This window comes from Nilaparvata lugens, chromosome 5 (genome assembly GCF_014356525.2).
Source record: "Nilaparvata lugens isolate BPH chromosome 5, ASM1435652v1, whole genome shotgun sequence".
Taxonomy (NCBI): Eukaryota; Metazoa; Arthropoda; class Insecta; order Hemiptera; family Delphacidae; genus Nilaparvata; species Nilaparvata lugens.
The window spans coordinates 56,246,171-56,270,260 of record NC_052508.1 but is presented as its reverse complement, the minus strand read 5'-3'; the positions used below and the strand labels follow the sequence as shown (position 1 = coordinate 56,270,260).

At 34.8% G+C, this 24,090-nt stretch overlaps 3 protein-coding genes across 4 annotated transcripts in view; 1 reads left to right on the top strand and 2 right to left on the bottom strand.

The window, feature by feature from the left end:
* The window catches only part of LOC111045926, a 255,507-nt gene that overhangs the window by 198,073 nt on the left and 33,344 nt on the right, over positions 1 to 24,090 (top strand). The gene's annotated exons all lie outside the window — the stretch shown is intronic.
* Positions 5,631 to 11,007, bottom strand: LOC120351437. The gene is made up of 4 exons (XM_039428827.1): positions 10,883 to 11,007; positions 10,578 to 10,739; positions 8,016 to 8,174; positions 5,631 to 5,895 (listed from the first exon to the last, which is right to left on the bottom strand). Exons 1-4 carry the CDS (start codon positions 10,889 to 10,891, stop codon positions 5,710 to 5,712), a joined length of 516 nt encoding a protein of 171 aa, XP_039284761.1. The 5' UTR covers positions 10,892 to 11,007; the 3' UTR covers positions 5,631 to 5,709.
* On the bottom strand, positions 17,109 to 20,836 carry LOC120351438. The gene is made up of 3 exons (XM_039428828.1): positions 20,694 to 20,836; positions 19,832 to 19,990; positions 17,109 to 17,436 (listed from the first exon to the last, which is right to left on the bottom strand). The coding sequence occupies exons 1-3, from the start codon at positions 20,739 to 20,741 to the stop codon at positions 17,251 to 17,253; spliced, it is 393 nt and encodes a 130-aa protein (XP_039284762.1). The 5' UTR covers positions 20,742 to 20,836; the 3' UTR covers positions 17,109 to 17,250.

Here is a 24,090-nt window from a genome sequence, read left to right as displayed (position 1 = left end):
AATCTACTCCACTTGATTCTCTTTGATTCAATTGTATCTGAAGCCTGATAATTAGGAATCTATCCTCATTGATGGGGCGGAGCTCCTGAAATTTTTACAGATATGGGACTTGTGGCAGTTGATAGAGCTTATCGATGACTATTTCAGGTATGAATTTGATCAAAATCGTTGGAGCCGTTTCCGAGAAAATCATGAAAACCCTGTTTTTGACAACATTTTCGTCATTTTAGCCGCCATCTTGAATTGCATTTGATCGAAATTGTTCGTGTCGGATCCTTATAGTGAAAGGACCTTAAGTTCCAAATTTCAAGTCATCCCGTTAATTGGGAGATGAGATATCGTGTACACAGACGCACATACACACACACACACATACACACACACACACACACATACAGACCAATACCCAAAAACCACTTTTTTGGACTCAGGGGACCTTGGAACGTATAGAAATTTAGAAATTTGGGTACCTTAATTTTTTTCGGAAAGCAATACTTTCCTTACCTATGGTAATAGGGCAAGGAAAGTAAAAATAGCATTTTTAGAAAAATTAAACAAGGCAGGCTGCTTTGTATCATATGTCATACGGGCTCTGATAATGCCAACTCATTCCATACGGTACTGTTTTCAAACTTCGATAATGTAAAATAATATTATTCAATTTGTGAATGATAAGGTCACAAAAAACGTTTCTGTGTGTGATAATTAATATTACAATCAACTCATGATTATGCATGAGGAATTCGCTCTTCGCTCCGACAAAACAGCCATTTCCACCAATAACATTATTATGATATTGCATCTCTGTTAGAATCACATTTGTGGAGCACTTCCTTTCAACAATATTATTATGATGTTGAACGGATGTAATCAACTGAAATTATCATTGTGTATAGGCCCCATCTATACTATAATAAAGGAAAGAACTGGCTTATACACGTAGGAGATAGGAAAATTATGTTTGACGCATCATCACGTCTGAACTACTGGACTGATTAACCTGAAATTTTGCATATACTGTAGATTCTTAATTTACCGAGGATGCTTATAGGCATATTTTCAAGATTTCAGTAGGTGAAGTTCTCAGTTTGTCAAGTTTTTAATTAGTCCCTTGCGGAGCACGGGTTACCTGCTAGTCAAAAGTAATCAGTACTCATCAGTTTGTAAAGAACTTGTAATCAAAATGTTTTATGAGATTGTATATAATATCATAGAGATAGTGAGATAGTGATATAATATCACTTTCCTGATATTTAATCCTGAATTATTTGTCTCTGAAATTATTATGAAGTATAGAACAGCTGAATCTAAAAGTTTGCGTTCGCCCATAGATATTGTAACTGAAGTGATTATCATTGTATCACACATTCGATAATTTGAAGTTTATATCTGTAATTTATTGTACATTCTTGAGAGTTTCTAGTCTAAAAGTATAGAGCCTGGACAAAGGCAATGAATGAATAATTTACATCTTTGAATAATACTTCTCTCTGGACTAGATCCTATTGTTCTTCCCATATTCTGTAGTGGTCAGTGAAAATCTAAAGCTTTTGCTCTATGCTTTGAGCAAGATTGCTCTCAATTTTTCTTGTTCCTCTGTATCAAATCATTTTAAATTTCTAGAGATCAACTTCCTATTTCGATGAATCTCTACTTTCTCTCAACTTTCTATTTTTCTCTACTTTCTAATATGATTATCATAGTTGTTCGAGCTCACTGTCGGCGACCAAGTTATTCTTTGCCCGTAGTGCCATAATGTAATTGATGTTTATTTTATCAAATTGTAATACCTTTTGTGGGAAGAAAATTATTTGAATGTTAATTTGAAAAAAAAATGAATAGATGTTCCCTTGAGATACAGTATCTATCAATAAAATGGAATGTGTAAAATGTGCCTTATTGCATGTAAGCATAGTGGTTCTCGATTTTCAGTCGACAAAGTTTCCCAAAAACTATCGTTCAAAAGCATTCTTAACCTAGAAAGGTGAGTGAATCGGAACAACTTAGCTCCTATATTGTACGAATAACACTTCAAAGCTCTGGAACAAACTCAATCTAGTGCTTCAGAAGCATTGTAACGCTCAGTCAGGCATAGTTACCTACTGGAATTGTGACCGCAATACAGAATTCGACTACATCTAAGAAGCAAACTTGAAGGTGGGTGTAGCTACTGAAATAGCTCACACCAATAAATTGCCGGTTGCTTTGAGTGAAAGGCTGACATTTTCAATATGCGACAAATAACCTCGCCTGGCGGTTAAGTTCCCCGACTTCCTTATTGAAACTTCGCTCCAATAAATTGAAATAATTCATCAATATTGCTTCCCTTCCTTACAAGAATCGGTTAAATAGTGAGTGTGGGTGTGACATTGAAGTGGTGTGGGGGTGTAATTATCAAAACTGTCAGTTTTGAGGAGACCTGCTCTTTAGAGACAATGTGCTTATTTTATACTTATATCGATTTTAAGTGGCTAATCTGTATTTTGACAGACTAACTGATTTTCTGAGTTCATCCCGCATTAATAGATAACTAATAGATTAACGGTTTTTGGTAATTTACGATCGAGCTTTCGATTGATTCATGAAGTACAGTCTCAGATATTTCTTTCCAGTAGCCTGGAATGAAGTACTCTCTATCACAGCCTGATTGAAGTGATATTGTTTTGAGAATTTGAAACTCTTTTAAAATCTCAATGTTCAAATTTCAAAACTGTCAGTTGAGAAGACCTGCTCCTTAGAGACAATATGCTTATTTGAGACTAATATCGATTTTAAGTGGCTGATCTGTATTTTAACAGACTAACTGATTTTCTGAGTTCATCCCGCATTAATAGATAACTAATAGATTCACGTTTTTTTGTGAATTTACGATCGAGTTTTCGATTGATTCATGAAGTACAGTCTCAAATATTTCTTTCCAGTAACCTGGAATGAAGTACTCTCTATCACAGCATGATTGAAGTGATATTTTTTTGAGGATTTTGTTTTGCGTCTTTCGGAGGAGACGATAAGTCGTCGGTCCCGACTACCTGAAAAGTAGTCGTCATCTCTCAACATCATTCCTCTCACTCATTACCCACGCACAAGCCTAAGTTTATGTGGGAATCACCCTTGGTATTATTATTTATTAATTTGAAACTAATTCTATTATAAACCTTTCATAGGATCAAGCGCTGATACTAGACATTGTGTTTCCAATAATATTCAACAATTTCCAAAATGAATAATCAAGAGCCCGGCCACACAAAGAGCGATCTGCGATCCTTCAATTTTCTATATCTAGGAGTAAAAATATCTAAGATTTGCAATATAGATATGGAAGCCTGTGGGATCGGAGATCGCACACTGTGTGACAGAACCCTCAAGGTGTACCAAGAACATTAAACCAATAGAGATATGATTGATCAGGAATGAAAAACTTAAGTACCCTTTATTAAAAACTTCTATTCAGAAAATGTTTGAACATCTTAATGCCAAGAGAGAGAATGGAATAAATGAATATTTTTGAGAGTAGTCTTCTCAATATATTCTTGTGGTATGATATTAATTATTTCATTCACTCACTTGAAAATGGCATTAAGATTTGAATCTTGTTGTGAACCAAAGTTTTCAATAAAGGGAACTTGGATTTCTATTTCCTGATAAATAAGAGTGGCCGTCATCAGAAAGTTAATATTGATGGCGAAATAATTAATTATATTCGTGACAGCCAACTTGTTTTATTCGACTCTCAGATTAAATGTGGGGAAATTCAGTATAAAGTTCAACATGATTCCGGAAAGAGTTGAAATGTTTCAAGAATCAACATAGCTATTATACGGAGAGGTTTTGAGAGGTGACACTCAGAGAATAGACTTGGATGTGACAAGGGATGAACTTGTAATCCAAGTTCTTAAGTAATCTTAGTTCTTAGTGAATAAGGTTGAATGGGAGGCGGAAGGCATTGTGCATTGGCCTAGTCCTAGTCGCTGCCCCATTCTTGAGCCGGCTAAAGTGGGATTACGAGATAAACGGGTGATAGATAGAGAGGATAGTGATGGTGAGAGAAAGAGAGAGAGAGTGCGTGGCAACGAGTGAGTAGGTGAGAGAAGAAATACAGAGAAACTAGAAGAGGCTGTAAGAGTGAGATAGTAGAACATTTTAGAGGAAGAATAGCTAGAAGAGGCCTGCAAGAGCGAGATAGCAGACAATTTTGGAGGGAGAATGGTGTTAGAATAGGTTGCAAGATAGTAGAGCATATTGGATGGTGATCATGAATGTATTGTACGTTCCTGGAACTGGACATGATGTAGAAGCCCATTGTATTTGGGTTCATTGTATCAGGGATAAACATTCATCACTAACTGTCATTCTCTTCGAATTATCCTAATACTCTGCAAAGAGCCGTAGCACAATATAACATCAGCTCATAAACCAGATGCATTGACAAGCTCTTCGTATAATTTAGGTCATTGAAAAACAGGATTTATTGATAAAACTATTTTTGAAGGATATAACGAGTTAATTCTCATACTATAATCTAGAGAGAGTACCTCTTCGAAACAGTTGTTAACTGGTAATTAAATTAATAATTTTGTCAGGTTGACATCAAGTTGAGTTGACTTTGTTAGGTTGGCACCAAGTTGAAGATTGAAATGCATTTATCGCGGGAAAATTGATTGGGCACTGCTACTTCAATCAGAGCTATTCCTGGAATATTATATTACTAGCCGTCAGAGCTCGTTATATCCTTCAAAAATAGTTTTATCAATAAATCCAGTTTTTCAATGACCTAAATTATACGAAGAGCTTGTCAATGCATCTGGTTAACTCGTTATATCCTTCAAAAATAGTTTTATCAATAAATCCAGTTTTTCAATGACCTAAATTATACGAAGAGCTTGTCAATGCATCTGGTTTATGAGCTGATATTATATTGTGCTACGGCTCTTTGCAGAGTATTAGGATAATTCGAAGAGAATGACAGTTAGTGATGAATGTAAACTATTTTTGAAGGATATAACGAGTTAATTCTCATCTAAGATTATTTGATGTTATAAATTGTTTGTCTGATGGAATATTTTGTTTTAGTTTTTGCCTTTGTATTTGTTATTTGCTTTCTACTATTCTTATTGTTTTTATCATTTTGCAAGCAAGTCTTTGAAAAATTATCGAAAATGAACTCACAGCTAGTGCACAAGTATGCTTTGCTAGCTGAGCCAATCCTATTTATTCATTCGAAACGTATTATCCATTTCTATGATTATGTATGTATATTTCAACTATTATTGAATTATTAATTGGGAATATTTTCTAGTGATTTCATATTTTGGCAAAAAATGAAGCTTTGTGTTGGTTTTTTCCTGATAGTAGTATTACGTTAAGTAACGTTCAAATTCTCAATATTCTAGAATCAATGAGGAATGAATAACTAATTTATTATTCAAACGTTGAGTAGCGATTTGAATAATAAATTAGTTATTTATTCCGCATTGATTCAAAAATATTGAGGATTTGAACGTTTATGGGACAATATTGATTGAGTTACAATCTATTTAGTCTAGAAAGTGAGATAAATGAGTTAATAACAAATTTTTAATTTTCTATGCTACATAATAATAATCATGGTATTATTTTACAAGAATCTTGACACAAAAGTCACAAATTTCTTCTTACTACATTACTTTCACCAGAATAGAGTCAGCGCTGTTAAAACTTTTCAAATTAATATTAATCATTCATCTTTTTAATTGATTTCACTCTACTCTCCGCAATGAATGACTTGCATCCAAGTCGTTTGTTATTTGATCTATGGTAATAGGAGAGGGTAATCTTCCATGTAGTGGGTATGATGTAAAATGGCAGAGTGATATTGTTGACTATCTGAGTATCGAAGTCTTTCAACTCGTACCTTCCCTGAAAAATAAACTCATTTTAGATTCTTGTATGCACAAAAAAATCATACTGGCCAGATTTTAGACCCTATTCTAAGAGATTTTTTAATATAACTGTTACTAGTACTAGGACTAATGATCAGTTTATATCTACCCTAAATTAATACTTCAAGTCATTTTACACGAAGAATCTTGTAATAGCTTCTCCTTGTTTTAAATTAGCTCATTCATAATCACTGCACTAATTTGATATGTTAATTTTTTTCCACTTGCAATAAGCACTCCTGAAGTTTACACCAGATCTGTTGGCTTCTTCCTTTTCAATCTCCTCGCTAATGTTGAGTTGCTACGAGAATAAAGCCTTTCAGCAAATTTTTAGTGAATCGGAAATGCGATTCGAAAATACATAATTATTTACTGATTCAATTATTCCATTTTTACACTTTGGCTGCCTGTAGTGACATTCACTATTACAACACTCGTCCTTGATTCCTTTATTCCTCCTTCTACATCCATGACCAGTTGACTGGATAAATGGCGTCAAAAAATCAAGATGGCAGGTCAAATTATACTGTCTTTGTGCGCATCAATATATTCGTTCACTGACTAAGATGAATTTCTTTAGCCAGATCTTAACTCGGCTTCTAAAAGCGATATCCTGCAAGCTATTCACTATATTATTCACATTTAATGCTAAATGTGAATAACTATGGATTCAAGTTACTCAACTCTTATTCAATCGCATTGAATGTTATTAAAGAGAATCAAGTAGTTTCCATCGTAGATTGATGTGAACAAAATTATTGAACCAAATAAATGAGACAATATAGTACGATATCGACCATCATCAATGCTACTCCCCATCAAACATTTATGTGATTTGGATAATTTTAAAGGATTCAGATCATGATTCTTTATGTTCATGAAAGTTGATATTCACACAGAAACCTAAACTATAATGGATTTGACCAAAAATAATAACAATTTATTCCAGAAATACAGTAATCATGTTAACAAAACAATATTAATCAGATAAATTAACATTAATTTACTTTATTTTTATGTATACATCTTAGTTCAAGTGCAGTAGCATACACTTCTTATATTTATGTTTTTAAAGGTTTTTGTATTTTGTTTTTGGCAAATGAAATCCATTCATTCAAAAAATATATATATATATATATATAATTATATACATACTAATCAGTTGATGCATGGGCCGAATCCTGCGTGCAGGAATAAGTTGTATAATTACTGTCATTATAACTGAAGCAAAAAAGTAGAGAATAATAATTATATAGTACAGAAATAAATAGTGAATAAACAATACAGAGATGGAATATCAGTATTCCACGTTCTACGATTAATATTGTTTCTTGAAATATCTATCCGAATGATTTCTAAGCGGGTCAAAATTAACGAATGAAGCTCCGCCATGTTTGCTACTCTGGCCCGGGTGCACGAAAGCCGGTTGAATTCTAATCGTGATTGATTTCACGAGAACCAATCAGAGAAGGCTTTTTCGTAAAGAAGGCTTCTCTGATTGGTTCTCGTGGAATTGATCACGATTAAAATTTATCCGGCTTTTGTGCAACCGGCACTTATAATTTTTGTTATTAGCGAAAGCCAGTTAAACACAAATCGATTTTTTGCCGTCCTTACCACATTTGACGGAACTTGACAAACATCAACGGTGTATGACCTCATCTGTTCAATCAAATAGGATTCATATGAACGGCGTGAAATCATACATCCAAAAATCGATGTGTTTAACTGACTTGACACGTCAGGTCCAGTATAGGGGTAGGTATAGTGTTTTGGAACCACGTACCAGTTGTTTAATCTTATTATATTGAAGCTGCATAGACCTGAGGAGGCGCGATGCGGCATTTTGCATCTAGGTGCTTCTTGCTTATTGGTTTGAATGGAAGAACTCACACACACACTGAATCGGGCATGGCGTGGAACGGTGTGATAAGGCAATCTCCATAAGATCAACACTTTGTATCACCAAGCCGCGCCTCCTCAGGTGTGCTTAGCCTTAACACAAATTCGGTGCACTCATAAAAAAGTTATTGAATTTCAAAATTTGAGGCTCGATTTTTATTTATATAATTTGTTTAGGTTTAGCGTTTTACTCACCGCTGGTATTGGACATGTTTCGGGCATACCAGCTAATTTGCGCACTTTATTGAAGAATGCGGCAAACACAGAGTTTGTGGAGCATGGGTTATCCACAGTCACTCTGTAGGCGTTACTCCTCCAGCCACCGTTTCCCCAGCTACTCAGATCGAAAACACCCTGAATTGCAATAAATAATATATTCTAATTAAATTTATATTATTTTCCAAAACATGATAGATTTTCGAGCCCCCCGGCTTATATATTAGTAAATCCTGGGACAATCCTAAGAATAGATACAAGATGACCCAGAATAGCAAAAATGTGAAAAAAACATAAAACATAAGTGAAGGGGGGACAATAATGTTATTTATTATGATGAATATTTCAAAACTAGACATTCATCTCTCTGCTCAATTCTTTAGATGGCTTCCTTCTGAACGAATATATTTGTCACATCTCAACTGGAGATTCCTCATTGATAACAACATCTCAACTGGGATATTGTGGATTTCTGTTTTAATTCCTATATTCAAGTGAGAATGAATTATTCTCCTTACTTGTAACACGGAATCGTCTGAGAATCGGAACAATCCAAGACTGATCTTTAATATTTAAAAACTAGACATTCATCTCTCTACTCAATTCTTTAGATGGCTTCCTTCTGAACGAATATATTAATTGTCACATATATGTTGGAGATTCCTCATTGATATCAACATCTCAACTGGGATATTGTGGACTTCGGTTTTAATTCCTATATTCAAGTGAGAATAAATAATATACTCCTTATTTTTAACTCCAAATCGTCTGCGAATCGGAACAGGACCATAAAATACCTTCAACTTTCTCTTCGTTCAATAGCTTCTAACTTTTTTATAAGTTCGAAGAAGCTTATCATCTTCTTATCTAAAGTAGGGATTAAAGTAGCTTTGAGCAAAGGCCATCTCAATCTTCCTGCAATCTTTATTCCATATTTCTAATGGATGGATCATATTTTGGAATTCAATGATACAGTTCCGTTGTAGTGTTGTACGCCCTTGAATAGCTGAAATGTCAGCAGTTTCTCTTTGTCTCAGAAACAGAGTAGCGGCCAGCAACAGTCACAGTTATCACATAGTTATTCAAAAGTATTCTTCGAGTATCTATAGTGAGGTCCACGTTTCAATGGTAGTGTATGATTTGCAATGGTATTGCTATCCTTGTCTATCATTCAACAAAGCAGATGGCGCTATCTCTTTCACGCATTGTGATGTTGCCGCATCGTTTATCAACAATGTAAAAATTCAACTAATTGACAAAATATTTCATCTCAATCATGAAAATTCATTATCACATCTTAAAGAAATATATTTGACAAATAAAATATGATTAACTATTTTCAAAAGTAATAAACAGTTAAATTCATCACATATACCAGTATAAGCTGTTTTGGTCGAAAGGCTGAGATCTGGCAACCCTTTTCTCATTTCTTCCTACACTGCCATTACAACATGGCCCTCACTATATCAGCTGATTGCGTGTGGGCAAGATTCAACTTGCGCATCAAGGGGCTAGGGTCCAGTTAGAGTTATGTTTTTTGATGTTTCAAATGTGAAAGGATAAGTTAGGGGGTTGGGATTTTGCTTTGAACCACATGTTTGTGAACATGTTCATGAAATGAACCACATGTTTATGGTTTGTTCTGAAGATGACAAATAAATCTAAAGTATTAAATGTGGAAGGGTAAGGGTTAGGTTTTATTTAGGTTATATTTAATAATTTTTTATTAGGATAGGTTGAGTTTTACCTTTGAAATTGCAATATTCTGCTAGAAGGGGCTAGGGTCTAGGTAGAGTTATGTTTTTTGATGTTTCAAAGGTGAAAGTATAGGTTAGGGGGTTAGGATTTTGCTTTGAAATCTAAATTATCAAATGTAAAAGGGTTAGGGGTTAGATTTTTTTGGGTTATATTTGATAATGTTCCATAGGGTTAGGTTAGGTTTTTGCTTTGAAATTGCAATATGCTAGAAAGGGCTAGGGTCCAGGTAGAATTATGCTTTTTGATATTTCAAAGGTGGGAAGATAGGTCAGGGGGTTAGGATTTTGCTTTGAAATTGCAATATGCTGGAGGGGATTAGATGTTTTCACCAAAAGTTATGTTTATTGATGTTTTAAATGTAAAAGGGGCGGTTAGGGGGTTAGATTTTTGCTTTGAAATCACAATATGCTGACTTAGTTTTAGTGTTTTTTAACATCAGTTAAATAACAACCGTTATATTTTATTAATTTTATATTTTTCAAAAGTACTCTTTCTTTTACTTAATAAAATGATAATATATTGATTTTTATATTGAATTCAATGATAAATCATCAGTGGATAATAATATCATCATCAAATAGAATGACGATTGGAGTTTCAGTGTCCGGTAGCCATCATCACAGAGAACGTTACATTCAAAGAACTGACTGAATGGACCGGGAAAAAACCGTTACTAACGCATGCGCGATACGGTGCTGACTGAGACCGAGAGTGGTTTGTGAAATGTCAACTTTGCAAATACATGCAATGCATCAAGTGAAATGTCGCATTCATTCGCCTCACCTTCATATTATCATCAAAATCAACCTTGAAAGTGATATTTCCTTCCATGTTCACCCTTGTCCTTGAAATCCTTTTCAAGCGAAGATCCAAGTCAATATCCCCAGTTCCACGATTTTTACAATTCTCTATTCGTTTGAACTGTATATCCCACGACATGAGATTCTGAAACAATAAATTCTTTATTGCTCTTAGAAAAAGCCAAATTGGAATCAAGCTTACAAATATAATCCGAAGTTCGTGAATATGACTAACACAAATGGATTACATTGTTTGAATTCAAATTTATTGAAAGAATTCATACTCACCATATTCATTCAGTTCGTATATTTTCCACAGCTTGAGTTTAGCTTGGGCTCAAGCTAGAATGAAAATGTATCATTGCAGAGTCTTTTTCTCTAAGTACCGTCTCCATTTCGAAGGTTGGCAATCATCATGGCAATTTTCACCTTGTTCATAGCCGCTCTAAATAGGTCATTGGTTGTGCAATCGAACGCTTCCCTCAGGTTTCTCAACCAAGACATTCTTCTACCCACCGAGCGCTTATCAACTATTTTACCTTGGATTATGAGGTGCAGAATCATGTACTTTGGTCCTCTCAAAATGTGTCCAAGGTATGTCAACTTTCGTATTTTAATGTCACGCACAATATATAGTTGCTCACCCATTCTTCTGAGAACTTGTACGTTCGTGACTCTATATGTCCACGATATACGAAGTATCCGCCGGTAGCTCCACATTTCAAATGCTTGAAGTCTGGTCTCACATTCCCTATTCAGCGTCCATGCTTCCAACCCATACAAGAGAATGTTACAACCAGTTAATTAATAAACTAATTGCAAACAAGAGGAAGAATGCAATGAAACCCAGAGTCGGCGGATCATGCCAGCAGCTCAACATCATGAAAGAAGTAAGGTTAAGAAAATCCAAATTTGAGAGAGAGTCAAGAAAATAATATATATTCCTCGAAACAAATATGAAAATAGAGAAGAAACTAAGATAGTATTACAAAGTACAGAATTTCAAAAGATTGATATAGTTTCAAATTTAGAGTTCATGAATTCAGGAAATAGTGCTATCCCTTTTATATTTCACTCGACGTTATGAAACATTTTCAAGTTATTAATTTGCGAAGAGAAGAGGATATCTAGTTGAAGAGAATGTAGAAATCTGATGATGCAGCTTACCGGAATTCAGTAGAGAAATATATCAGAGATACATTACTGTGTTGTGTCTTCATGATGTTTAGTCCAGTTTACTCAAATTCCATGGTCCAGTAATTAGATATTTTGTACAAGTCGGTAGTATTTCATGACATCTTCAATATAATTATATTTAACATAAATCAAGAAACCCATCTGGGTTTAAAAACAAGACTCAATCAAAACATAAAGTAAAGAAGGCCTAAGCCTATTTTGACATAATTAATTCATATTGGATGATATACAGAACGATATGGAGAAACCATTTCTGAAGTTTTTGAGTAGAGATGTGTCGTTCCGTCATGACCCGTTCGAATTGAACGGGTCATTAAGGTGAACGAGTGATCCGGATCACATTTATTCAAAAAACCCGTTCATTTGACCCGTTCATCAACTGGGGTTAACCCCTGTTTTTACTGTCTTTCCACATCAACTGTGCTGGACCTTTCAATTGAACGGGTCTTTTTGAACGGGTCGCGGCAGTGAACGTGAACGACTGACCCGAATCAGTAAAGTGATCCGAACTTCCCATCTCTATTTTTGAGTCAGACCAGCCTAAAATCCAAAAGTAGTAGTGAGTGACGACTGACTAAGCCTTCAGTCTAGAATACAGAGTAACAGTCCAGCTGTTCAACAGCAGTTTTGCCAACTTGCGGAACAAAATACAAAAGTATAAATCTTTTATGAATCATAAACAGACAAAATTAGATAATACTTATTCAAATTACAGAATTAAAAATTATTGTTAACTATTGAGAATTTAATTTTGGTACAAGAACAGGGAACACATAGCACCTCAAGAGACGGGTCCTAACCACAATAGACAAGTAACGAGCTGACAGTGGAGTTCTCATTTTTACAAAGGCAGCTCTGGCCTTTGTAAAGTACTCAATCATAAACGAAATGAGATTCTTAAGTCTCAGAAATTAATTATTTGTTTTTTTTTTATAATTTGTGATAAATTTTTTTGTAAAACTGAACAGTAGCTCTAAAATTCCTAGTTTGTCCATTTTCCCCATTATTTATTGTATATAAGAAATTAGACCATGCCGGGATTTTACTTTTATATTTTGCAGTTAACCTGGTATGTAGGTAGGTCTTTTAGAGTCTACGCACAGGCCACAGTGCCCATGTAGGCTCATTCCGTAATCTATAATATGAAAACTTGATTTAAGTACTTAATTATTTGTATTTTATATTATTCATCATTTTTGTACTTACTGTATTGTGGAGTGAATAATATTCTTGAATAATTGATTGAGGTTTTCAATTTTCAATTGTATATCTAATTAATTACCTTTTGAACTGTATCGATTCCCGGGAAGTCAAAACATACACCCAATTCCATAACAAGTATAAAGCACAGTGTATAGGAAAACCTATTGTTGTCCATGTTAACATCTGAAACTATGTTGATAACTCATATGAACTTGAATGATGTGAGAGCAAAGAATACAAAATTTATCTCCAACATTTCATAAATTCAGAATCCATATTCAGGTTGTTCATTCAAACAACAAAGAATGAGAGTTGATTTTATCTTCCATTGATGTTATCTTTGATAAATATCTTGGATAATAGTTTATCTGCTGAAATCAAGAGACATAGAATATTTTTATGGGATCCATGGTATTTATGATGATTAGTTAGCTCGTTAGCGCAATATCATTGTGATACCTATCCAAATGAGTTCACATCACCAATAAAATAGATTTGATAACATGCAGGAACGTGAAAAACTGTTGTATTCAAGATGACTTATTATCAGATTCATTGATTCTATTATTGCTCTAACATTACTCATATGGAAGAAGACATTTTTGGTAGTTTACCTTCTCAAGGTTTTCCAATTTTATCAGTTCTCTCTAATTGATCTTATCTTTCATGGAATGTAAAGTGTGAGAGGTTCTCTTCTAGGAGAAAAACAAAGCGATAGAATACAACTCAATATTATGATGAACAATATCCATAGAAATTATTGGATGAAATATTAATAATCATATTGGAAGAAACAAATAATTCATACAACAGAATAACGTATATATAAAGTATACTGTATAAATTGAAGTAATTCATCAATATTGCTCCTCTTCCTTTCAAGAATCAGTTGAGTATTGGTGGGTGTTGGTGTGACGTTGTGTGTTGTTGGTGTGGGGGTGTAATCAAAACTGTCAGTTTTGAGGAGACCTGCTCCTTAGAGACAATGTGCTTATTTTAGACTCATATCGATTAGTAGCTAATCTATATTCAAACAGACTAACTGATTCACTGAGCTCATTCCACATTAATGTATTATAATCTCATTCACATTTTCTTGTGAATTTATCATCAATTTTTTATTGATTTATTAGGTACATTTTCCATAAATTCCTTCCCAGTGGTATGTTCAAATTAATATTGTTTTGAGAATAAAAACTCATTCTACACCCTTCATAGGATCAAGCGCTGATACCATAATACAACCCTGATACATATGGCTGATCTCAGCCATTGTGTTTCCAATAATATCCAACAATTTCCAAAATGAATAATCAAGGGCCCGGCCACACAGAGAGCGATCTGCGATCCTTCAGGTTTTCATATCTAGGAGTATTATCTAAGATATGCAATATAGAAACCTATGGGATTGCAAATCACACTCTGTATGGCAGGATGCTTAAGGTGTACCAAGAACATTAACCCAATAGCGATATAATTGATCAGGAATGAAAAAATCAAGTACCCTGTAACAATATTCATTGTTCCAATTGTGAATGATGAGGATTATGCGAATTATCATGAGAAGTCAGTCCTGTATAACAATTTATTCCACTGCTTTGCTTTTCTGCGTTGTGTTGTGTCGATTTTGTTAGTGTGTGCATAGAAGTTATAGTATAAGAAAATCAACGATTTTCCTGGAGCATCAGTCTGGTTCATGACCTTATAAGGCAAGGAATTTGTGTCCGATTGATTATCAATCATGCCTTATTTGGTTAGGAATTTGGAAAATAGCTGTCACTTGGTGGGAGAAGGTACCTTAAATTATAGTTGTACCGTTCCATTCTATTGGCAGAGATTGTGATGAATATTTTCAATAAAATGGTAACTGCCAATCACAGTTAACGTTGGTTAGGTTCCTATCTAGTATGGACGATCACACAGCTCCTAGACCAGGCAAGCGTACTGTGGGCTCCATTCAGCGTCTGTCCATTGCTGGTAGCAGAACTGAATAATGTAGTCTCTGTATTTTGTGTTAATCATTGCTTTTATGTCAGCTTTGGGCTTGTTAGTATTTGGCTGTGGAACCATCTGTTCCAATAGCATGTTTTAGTTTTTTCCGCCTCAGTAAATGCTTTAATAATTAAGGAGAGAGGATATCAAATTTGTCACCTTAAAATGGAAATTTTCCTCCTATAACAGCTACTGAAGGTATGTCATAGATTATAATATAATTAAGGAAACTATTATCGATGAAAACTTCCATCAAAGTCTTCAATTTATTGTGATAGATACATTCAAGTGTAAGCGTATTGTGATAGATTTATTGAGTATAGTCATTTTGATTCCCTTGTAACAGAAGATGGTAATGGTAATTCAAACTGATGAGTGATGGAAGAAAATAAACGGTACATGCTCTTGTAGAAATGTTGAGTACCTATAAGAAGGAATCAAGATATTTTGCTTGATATCATTAACCTAATTGTTTGAGGAAGCTATGAACCTAAATTTAAATGATAGTATTTTGTGATATAGATTTTATTTGTTTTGCTGATTCGAATGAAAAGCTTTCTTGATTCTTAAGGAAACACCTATCATGAAATTAATTTTTTCAAATTACACTATATATGTAATTTATATAAGAGAACAGACTGAACAAACTAACAACAATACTCGAAAGACCTTGTTATGAAAAGTTGTTCAATCAACTAGTGAATTAAAGTTTGATATTATGGAATAATAAATATGTACTCATCTCTTTGTATATAGGGAATGACCCTGACTACAAATAAATTCAAATCAATAAATTCAAATTAAATCAAGATATAAAAGTAATGGCTATTTGTATTTTAAAGTATTGTTGTATTTGAATTACATATAGGAAGAACCTAAATAATGTTGATTTTATGATATAACTGAAGTTAAGTTAATTTGTTCTATCCTAGTTTATTTTTTATTCTAACAGCGGTCAAAGTACGGGTCCATCAATTTACGGGTTCATCAATGTACAGGTCTATGAATGTCTCGTGAACGTGTGTCTTTAAGCCACTGAGGTGCCTCTAAATAAATGGCAGTCCTAAGCTGCATACACATATACGCGCTTCCAACCCACACCGAGCATGCTCCGCCCTCGTACCGCCCTCGTTCCTCCATCGAACCACAGTTGCTCCGCCCACGCACCCATCATGAACGTTACGGAAGATGTTAGATCTTCTCGCGTTCCCCGGTCGAGCCACTCTTGCTCCCCAGTCAATCATCAATCGCTCTGCTGAAGTGACGTTCGGTTGTGGAGCAGTGTGAAAGTCTGTACGCACCTTTAAAGTTACGATTTAACACAAAAAGGATTCTAATTCAGTACGTTTCAATTGATTAAATGGTTCACATTTTACCCTCTCTTTTTGAAAGCCCATAGGTCTTGAACCCATTCTGCAACATCCGGAGTTCCTTGGTCGTTTGTTTAATTTGGAAAAAGTTGTTACCTCAAAGCTGTTTCTTCAATTTGAATTTAGGCTCGGTGGTTGAGCTCTACACGTCAGGAGACAGCATACCCCAAGCTTCTAGAGGTGCGTACAGACTTTTGCTCTGCTCCGCAACCGAATGTCACTCCAGCAGAGCGATTGATGATCGACCGGGGAGCAAGAGTGGTTCGACCGGGGAACGCGAGAAGATCTAACATCTTCCTTAACGTTCATGATGGGTGCATGGGCGGAGTGACTGTGGTTCGATGGAGGAATGAGGGCAGCACGAGGGCGGTACGAGGGCGGAGCGTGCTCGGTGCGGGTTGGAAGCATGTATATGTGTATGCAGCTTGAGATTGAATGTGGGGAAATTCAGTATAAAGTTCAACATGATTCCGCAAAGAGTTCAAATGTTTCAAGAATCAACATAGCCTAGCTATTATACGGAGAGGTTTTGAGAGGTGACACTCAGAGAATAGACTTGGATATGACAAGGGATGAACTTGTAATCTAAGTTCTCAAGAAATCTAGTTCTTAGTGAATAAGGTTGAATGGGAGGTGGAAGGCATTGTGCATTGGTCTAGTCATAGTCGCTGCCCCATTCTTGAGCCGGCTAAAGTGGAACAATATTAATTGAGTTATAATCTATTTAGTCTAGAAAGTGAGATAAATGAGTGTTGAATAACACATTTTTAATTTGCCAAGCTACATAATAATAATCATAGTATTATTTTACAAGAACAGAAGTTGAAGATTTCCTCTTACTACGATATTTCCACCAGAATAGAGTCAGCGCTGTTAAAACTTTTCAAAACAATATTAATCATTCATCTTTTTCATCGATTTCACTCTACTCTCCACAATGAATGACTTGCATCCCAGTCGTTTGTTATTTGATCTATGGTAATAGGAGAGGGTAATCTTCCATGTAGTGGGTATGATGTAAAATGGCAGAGTGATATTGTTGACTATCTGAGTATCGAAGTCTTTCAACTCGTACCTTCCCTGAAAAATAAACTCATTTTAAATTCTTGGATGCACAAAAAATAATACTGGCCAGATTTTGGACCCTATTCTACGAGATTTTTTTTAATATAACTGTTACTAGTACTAGGACTAACGATCAGTTTATTTCTATCCAAAATTAATACTTCAAGTCATTTTACACAAAGAATCTTGTAATAGCTTCTCCTTGTTTTTAATTAGCTCATTCTTAATAACTGCACTAAATTGATATGTTAATTTTTTCCACTTGCAATAAGCACTCCTGAAGTTTACACCAGATCTGTTGGCTTCTTCCTTTCAATCTCCTCGCTAATGTTGAGTTGCTACGAGAATAAAGCCTTTCAGCAAAGTTTTAGTGAATCGGAAATGCAATTCGAAAAAAACTAATTATTTACTGATGCAATTACACTCTGGCTGCCCGTAGTGACATCCACTACTACAACACCAGTCCTTGATTCCTTTATTCCTCCTTCTACATACATGACCAGTTTACTGGATAGCATGAAAAAATCAAGATGGCCGGTCAAATTATACTGTCCTTGTGCGCATCAAAATATTCGTTCACTGAGTAGGATGGATTTCTCTCCAGCCAGATCTTGACTCTCCTTCTAAAAGCAATACTCTGCAGGTTATTCATTATATTTTAATTAATAATTATATTTATTATAGTTATTTATTATTTAATGCTAAATGTGAAAAACTATGGATTCAAGTTTATTAAATTGCATTGAATGCGATTAAAAGAATTAAGTAGTTCACATTGTAGATTGATGGATACAAAATTGGATAAAATAGTATGATATCGACCATCATCGATGCTATTTTCCATCAAACATTTATGTGATTTGTATAATTTAAAAGGATTCAGATCACACAATACTTGATGATCCATGATTCGTTATGTTCATGTTCAAGTTAATATTCTCATCCGGCAATTCACACACAAACCTCAACTCGAATGGATTTTACCACAAAAAATAATAAAAATTCATTCATATATTCCACAAATATAGTAATCATGTTAACAAAACAAACTAATTAAATAATCAACATTTCCTTGATTTGTATGCATGTATCTTAGTTAAGTGCAGTAGCATATACCTATATTTATTTTTCCTCCAGCTACTGTCTAAAGTACTTTACTCCCTGAAACATAATACTAAAGTGTCACTTTTTCGCTCTCGGTAGTGAAAAACAGAAAAACTACCTAGGGAGGAAAAGTGACTCCATTTAAATAACATGGGAAGCACTTCTATTTTATAAAATTACATTGTAACAGGTAAGAAGGTCTAAGCTCAGATGAGGAAGCATATAGAGTAGTCAGTCATTGAGCCAACTAAATTCAATACCTCTACCAGATTTGACTAACATATGAAATATATGTTTGTATGCTAAAATGTTCGCAAACTTCATATCACTATACTAAAAAAATGTATAGATATTGTTTATATTCCATGCTATTCAAAATACCAGCCAACGAATATTCCTTATTAACTAATCAAATTTGAAACGGGAACTTTATCATAGCTGTAGTTGTGGCGGCCATTGTTGTTACAACTTTTGCTGACAGATAGCGCTGTCGGCGGAGAACTGTGATTACAAGCCAGCTGATTCTGTTTACTTTCTAGATTATGTTGTAACACATTGTTTGGTCACATACGTTTTTAAAAATTATTTTATTTGCAGTTTTTATAAAAATGTAGGTGGAGGAAAAATGTTGTGTATATTACAAATGAAAAATTTTTTTTTCCTCCTCAGGAAAATTGTTGCCCTCAGCTTCTCCTCGGGCTTCAAACTTTCCCCTCAGGGAAAAAAACAGCACTTTCCACTCCATATATACAAATAACTATTTTCTAAAGCTTCTTTGTATTTTGTTTTTGGCAAATAAAATTCATTCATTCGAAAAAATTTATACATACTGTAATGAGCTTCCTGGGGGGTTAACTCTTGTAATGATCTCCACGTTGTTTGAGGTTCACCTCCACCTGGGAGCAGGAAGGTCAATACAAAGATGGCACCCAATGTGGGGCACCATCTTGTAATGAGCTTCCTGGGGGGCTACCTCTTGTAATGATCTCCACGTTGTTTGAGGTTCACCTCCGCCCGGGAGCAGAAAGGTCAATACAAAGAAAGAGTTGAATGAGTCCGGAGTAATCAGTCTGGGAGGTGTTTATTCTCTCATGAGGATTACATGTAAACTATAAAGGACCATAGGAAAGAGTCTCAAAGTCGGATCATGATTTTGATAGGCCATAAACCTGCTCCTGAACATAGCAAACACAACTAAAAAAAATAATCAAATTCGGTGCCCACATAAAAAGTTATTGAACGTCGATATTTGAGGCTCGATTTTTATTCATAATTATAGATTAATTAGGTTTAGCATTTTACTCACCGCTGGTATTGGACATGTTTCGGGCATACCAGCTAATTTGCGCACTTTCTTGAAGAATATGGCAAACACAGAGTATGTGGAACATGGGTTATCTGCAGTCACTCTGTAGGCGTTACTCCTCCAGCCGCCGTTTCCCCAGCTACTCAGATCGAGAACACCCTGAATTGCAATAAATAATATATTCTAATTGAACTTATATATTTTTTTCAAAACATGATAGATTTTCGAGCCTCCCGCTTATATATTAGTAAATCCTTGGGACAATCCTAAGAATAGATACAAGGTGACCCAGAATAGCAAAAAATTGAAAAAAAAACATAAAACATGAGTGGGGGGGACAATAATGTTATTTGTAATGATGAATATTTCAAAACTAGACATTCACCTCTCTACTCAATTCTTTAGATGGCTTCCTCCTGATTAAATATATTTGTCACATCTATGTTGGAGATTCCTCATTGATATCAACATCTCAACTGGGATATTGTGGATTTCTGTTTTAATCCCTATATTCAAGTGAGAATAAATAATATACTTCTCATTTGTAACTCTAAATCGTCTGTGAATCGGAACAGGACCATAAAATACCTTCAACTTTTTCTTTGTTCAATACCTTCTAGCTTTTTTATAAGTTCGAAGAAGCTTATCATCTACTTATCTAAAGTAAGGATTACAGTAGCTTTGATCAAACGCCTTCTCAATCTTCCTGCAATCTTTATTCCATATCGCTAATGGATGGATCATATTTTGGAATTCAATGATACAGTTCCGTTGTAGTGTTGTACACCCTTGAATAACTGAAATGTCAACTTTGCAAATACATGCAATGCATCAAGTGAAATGTCGCATTCATTCGTCTCACCTTCATATTATCATCAAAATCAACCTTGAAAGTGATAATTCCTTCCATGTTCACTCTTGTCCTTGAAATCCTCTTCAAGCGTACATTTAGGTCAATATCCCCAGTTCCAGGATTTTTACAATTCTCTATTCGTTTGAACTGTATATCCCACGACATGAGATTCTGAAACAAAATCCTATATTGCTCTTAGAAAAAGCCAAATTGGGATCAAGCTTACAAATATAATCCGAAGTTCCCAAATATAATTAACACAAATGGATTACATTGTTTGAATTCAAATTTATTGAAAGAATTCATACTTACCATATTCATTCAGGACGTATATTTTCCACAATTTGAGTTTAGCTTGAGTTCAAGCTAGAATGAAAATGTATTATTGTGGAGTACTCAATCATAAATGAAATGAGATTCTTAAGTCTTAAAATATAATTATTTGTTTTTCATAATTTGTGATAAGTTTTTTTGTAAAACTGAACAGTAGCTCTTAAATTCCTAGTTTATCCATTTTTTCCATTACTCATTGTATATCGGAATTTAGAGTATGCCGGTATTTTACATTTATATTTTGCAGCTAACCTGGTATGTAGGTCTTTTTGAGTCTACGCACAGGCCACAGTGCCCATGTAGGCTCATTCTGTAATCTATAATATGAAAACCTGTTTCAAGTTGTAATGTCACTTTTGGGTACACATAGAATATATGCCCCACGTTGGTTGTGACATGTTTATGTAAAGCCGTATTTGACCTACATGTGCCCAGCTGCAAGTCTGTCGGTAGAGCATGTGAATTTTCAAATATTTTTGATATTTAAGCACCTGCTGAAATAAAAAATATCATATGGTTTTTACCAGCTCTCCAAGGAGCTTATACCTAATTGCTATCAATTGCTGCAAACTGCTGCTGCTTTATCAATCGGCAATCTTTACCACTGCATTGACTGACTCCACAATTATAGATGTTGAAGAGGTAGATAAATATAAGGATTTCAAATATTGCACAAGACAATAAGGAACCGACATCAATCCGACTCGCTACCATCTGTCAAAGGGGTAAGCTGTGTGAGATAATACTGAGTGTGATCAATGACGGTATTTTAATTAGAATTCCTTATACTTTCTATGACTTGTAGTACTGCTTTGACTTAATACTATGACCCTGTATTTTAGTCAATTTGATTTCAGTGATTTTATTGGACCATTTAAATGAATCTTGAGAACATATTAGTTCTGAAGATTTAGTGATTAATACTGTATATCGCTGATTTATCCAACTTATTCGGTGAATAATATAGTCGGTTGATAATGTTATTACTAGTAAAAATTACTAGTACAAGATTGGCCATGCATGAAGACAGGATTAAAAATGAAAGATACACCATTCAATCAAAAAATATATAATTACAATGAAATCAACGAGCAAAAAATAATATATGGAACAAAACATATAAAAACAATATGAGAAAATATGTAAGAAAAATATCACATATGGCTCAATTAAAACTCTTATGGCCGGTTGTAGTCGTCACATAACTTTATTGGCTCGTATTTAGCCTATGTGCATCCACATAAACAGAATATTCGTTGCACAGATGCCACATATATAGCTATGTGGGCTGTTAAACTACAAGCGCTCAACTAAGGACTTTAAGGACTCGCCACACCAAGCTCGCCAGTACCGCCAAGGTAGTACCGCTGGTGGTAGTTTTCTCGGCTGAGCACGCCACACCGAAAAACGTCCGCTAGCGGTAGTCTCCGAGTAGTGAGTCTAGTAGTGTGGGGAGGGCGTGACTACAGTACTCAGCACTGCGCTACCTCTTCGAATCGCCTGCCATGTATTCAGGTTGAGCGCGCCACACTGAGCTCGCTTTGTCCGCTACCTCTCAGCGAACTTTTGTTGAATCGCCTAGCAGGCGGTCGTAGGTGGTAGTGCGCCGTACTACCGCCGCGGTAGCGAACTCGGTGTGGCGCGCTCAACCTGAATACATGGCTAGCGATTTTTAAAACTTCGCTACCGCCGCGGTAGCGAGCTTGGTGTGGCGTGCCTTAAATCACTTCTCAGGCGTTGCACAGTCGTCTGATAGTATTTATGAGCATCTACATGAGCTAAAATGATCCTTTTAAACTATGGGACCGAAGATGTGCTGTTAAAATCTAAATGCATGGTTTTAAACTTGCTTTGTAGTTGTGCTATTGTTATGAAGGTGTTTGTTTCAGCAAAATGTTTATCAAGTGTTATTTCATAGGCCCGGTTGCACAAAGGCCTGTTAAATATTAACCGTGATTAAATGCCATGAGAACTAAATAAGGGAAGCCTTCTTTTCAAAAAAGCCTTCTCTGATTGGTTTCTGTGGCATTTAATCATTATTAAAATTCAACCGGCTTTTCTACAACTTGGCTTTTGACTTTTAAAAGGTTCCAAATCACAAGTTGTTTTACAAATATGAATTTCAATTTATTCGTTGTGCGCTCACTGTTGCAGTGTGCACAAAGCTTAAGTTTTGAAATTCTATACTTCAGAATAATTATGTATATTATATTTATTTATTTAAAATTCAAAGAAGACATGGAATTAGTGAATTCTATATCATAAAAATTAAGGAACAAACAAGCCATATAATAACAAAAATGAGAAAATACAATAGTAGGTACCTTAATAATAAAACAGACCATAATGAAAACGTATGAAACTTTATCACAGAAAACAAATTCAAACGTTTCACAACAGTATAGTAGAAACATCAATAGTATCATATCTTAATTTGCAACATTTGACAACAAAATTTGCAAACACAAAGATGGACTAGCAATATTGAATCACCTTTATCAGGATACCTTGCAAACATAACCTCACAATATTCTTAAATATGGAAGACGTGATGTTTCACCATCTTGTTTTGAGGAACTTTATGTGAGCGCTTTTAGACCTGTTCACAGCTATTCCTTTAGGCACTTTTACCCCGTATAGCGGGTTAGGTGTCATATGGCAACTGGGTCACACTTTTTATAACAGAGCAGCAGTGTGACCTATGTGTCTTACTAAAGGCGCCTATAGCTAAAAGGCCTCTACAAAACGACTGAGCAATGACCAACAGTTTATGTGTATGATTTTAGTTTATGTCTTACATTTATGAGAGTTATGTGTGGACTCTGCAACCGGGCATTATTCTGCTTAATAGCATCAACTAATAATTTTCATAATTTTCCTATCAGCATATATTGAAGATATCTGTAGCTCAATCATTCAGTCGCTTCTGCTTATCGAATAAGAATTTTATAATCCAGAATTCCAACAACATTAGAGATTTCAAATATTGATTTTCAGGGTATGAGTTCGGCCATCAGTGGAATTCAGATAAATGATTTATATTATGAACTTTGATATACAATTGGACATTTTA

Bases quoted from the DNA above. Each gene is read 5' to 3' on its own strand.
- LOC120351437 (XM_039428827.1), bottom strand. The intron at 8,175-10,577 runs GTGAGGCGAATG...ATTGCAATTCAG, and splicing joins ATTTTGATGATAATATGAAG to GGTGTTTTCGATCTGAGTAG. The intron at 5,896-8,015 runs GTGAGTAAAACG...TTTATTTTTCAG, and splicing joins AAACATGTCCAATACCAGCG to GGAAGGTACGAGTTGAAAGA.
- LOC120351438 (XM_039428828.1), bottom strand. From the start codon at position 20,741: ATGGAAGGAATTATCACTTTCAAGGTTGATTTTGATGATAATATGAAG. The intron at 19,991-20,693 runs GTGAGACGAATG...ATTGCAATTCAG, and splicing joins ATTTTGATGATAATATGAAG to GGTGTTCTCGATCTGAGTAG. The intron at 17,437-19,831 runs GTGAGTAAAATG...TTTATTTTTCAG, and splicing joins AAACATGTCCAATACCAGCG to GGAAGGTACGAGTTGAAAGA.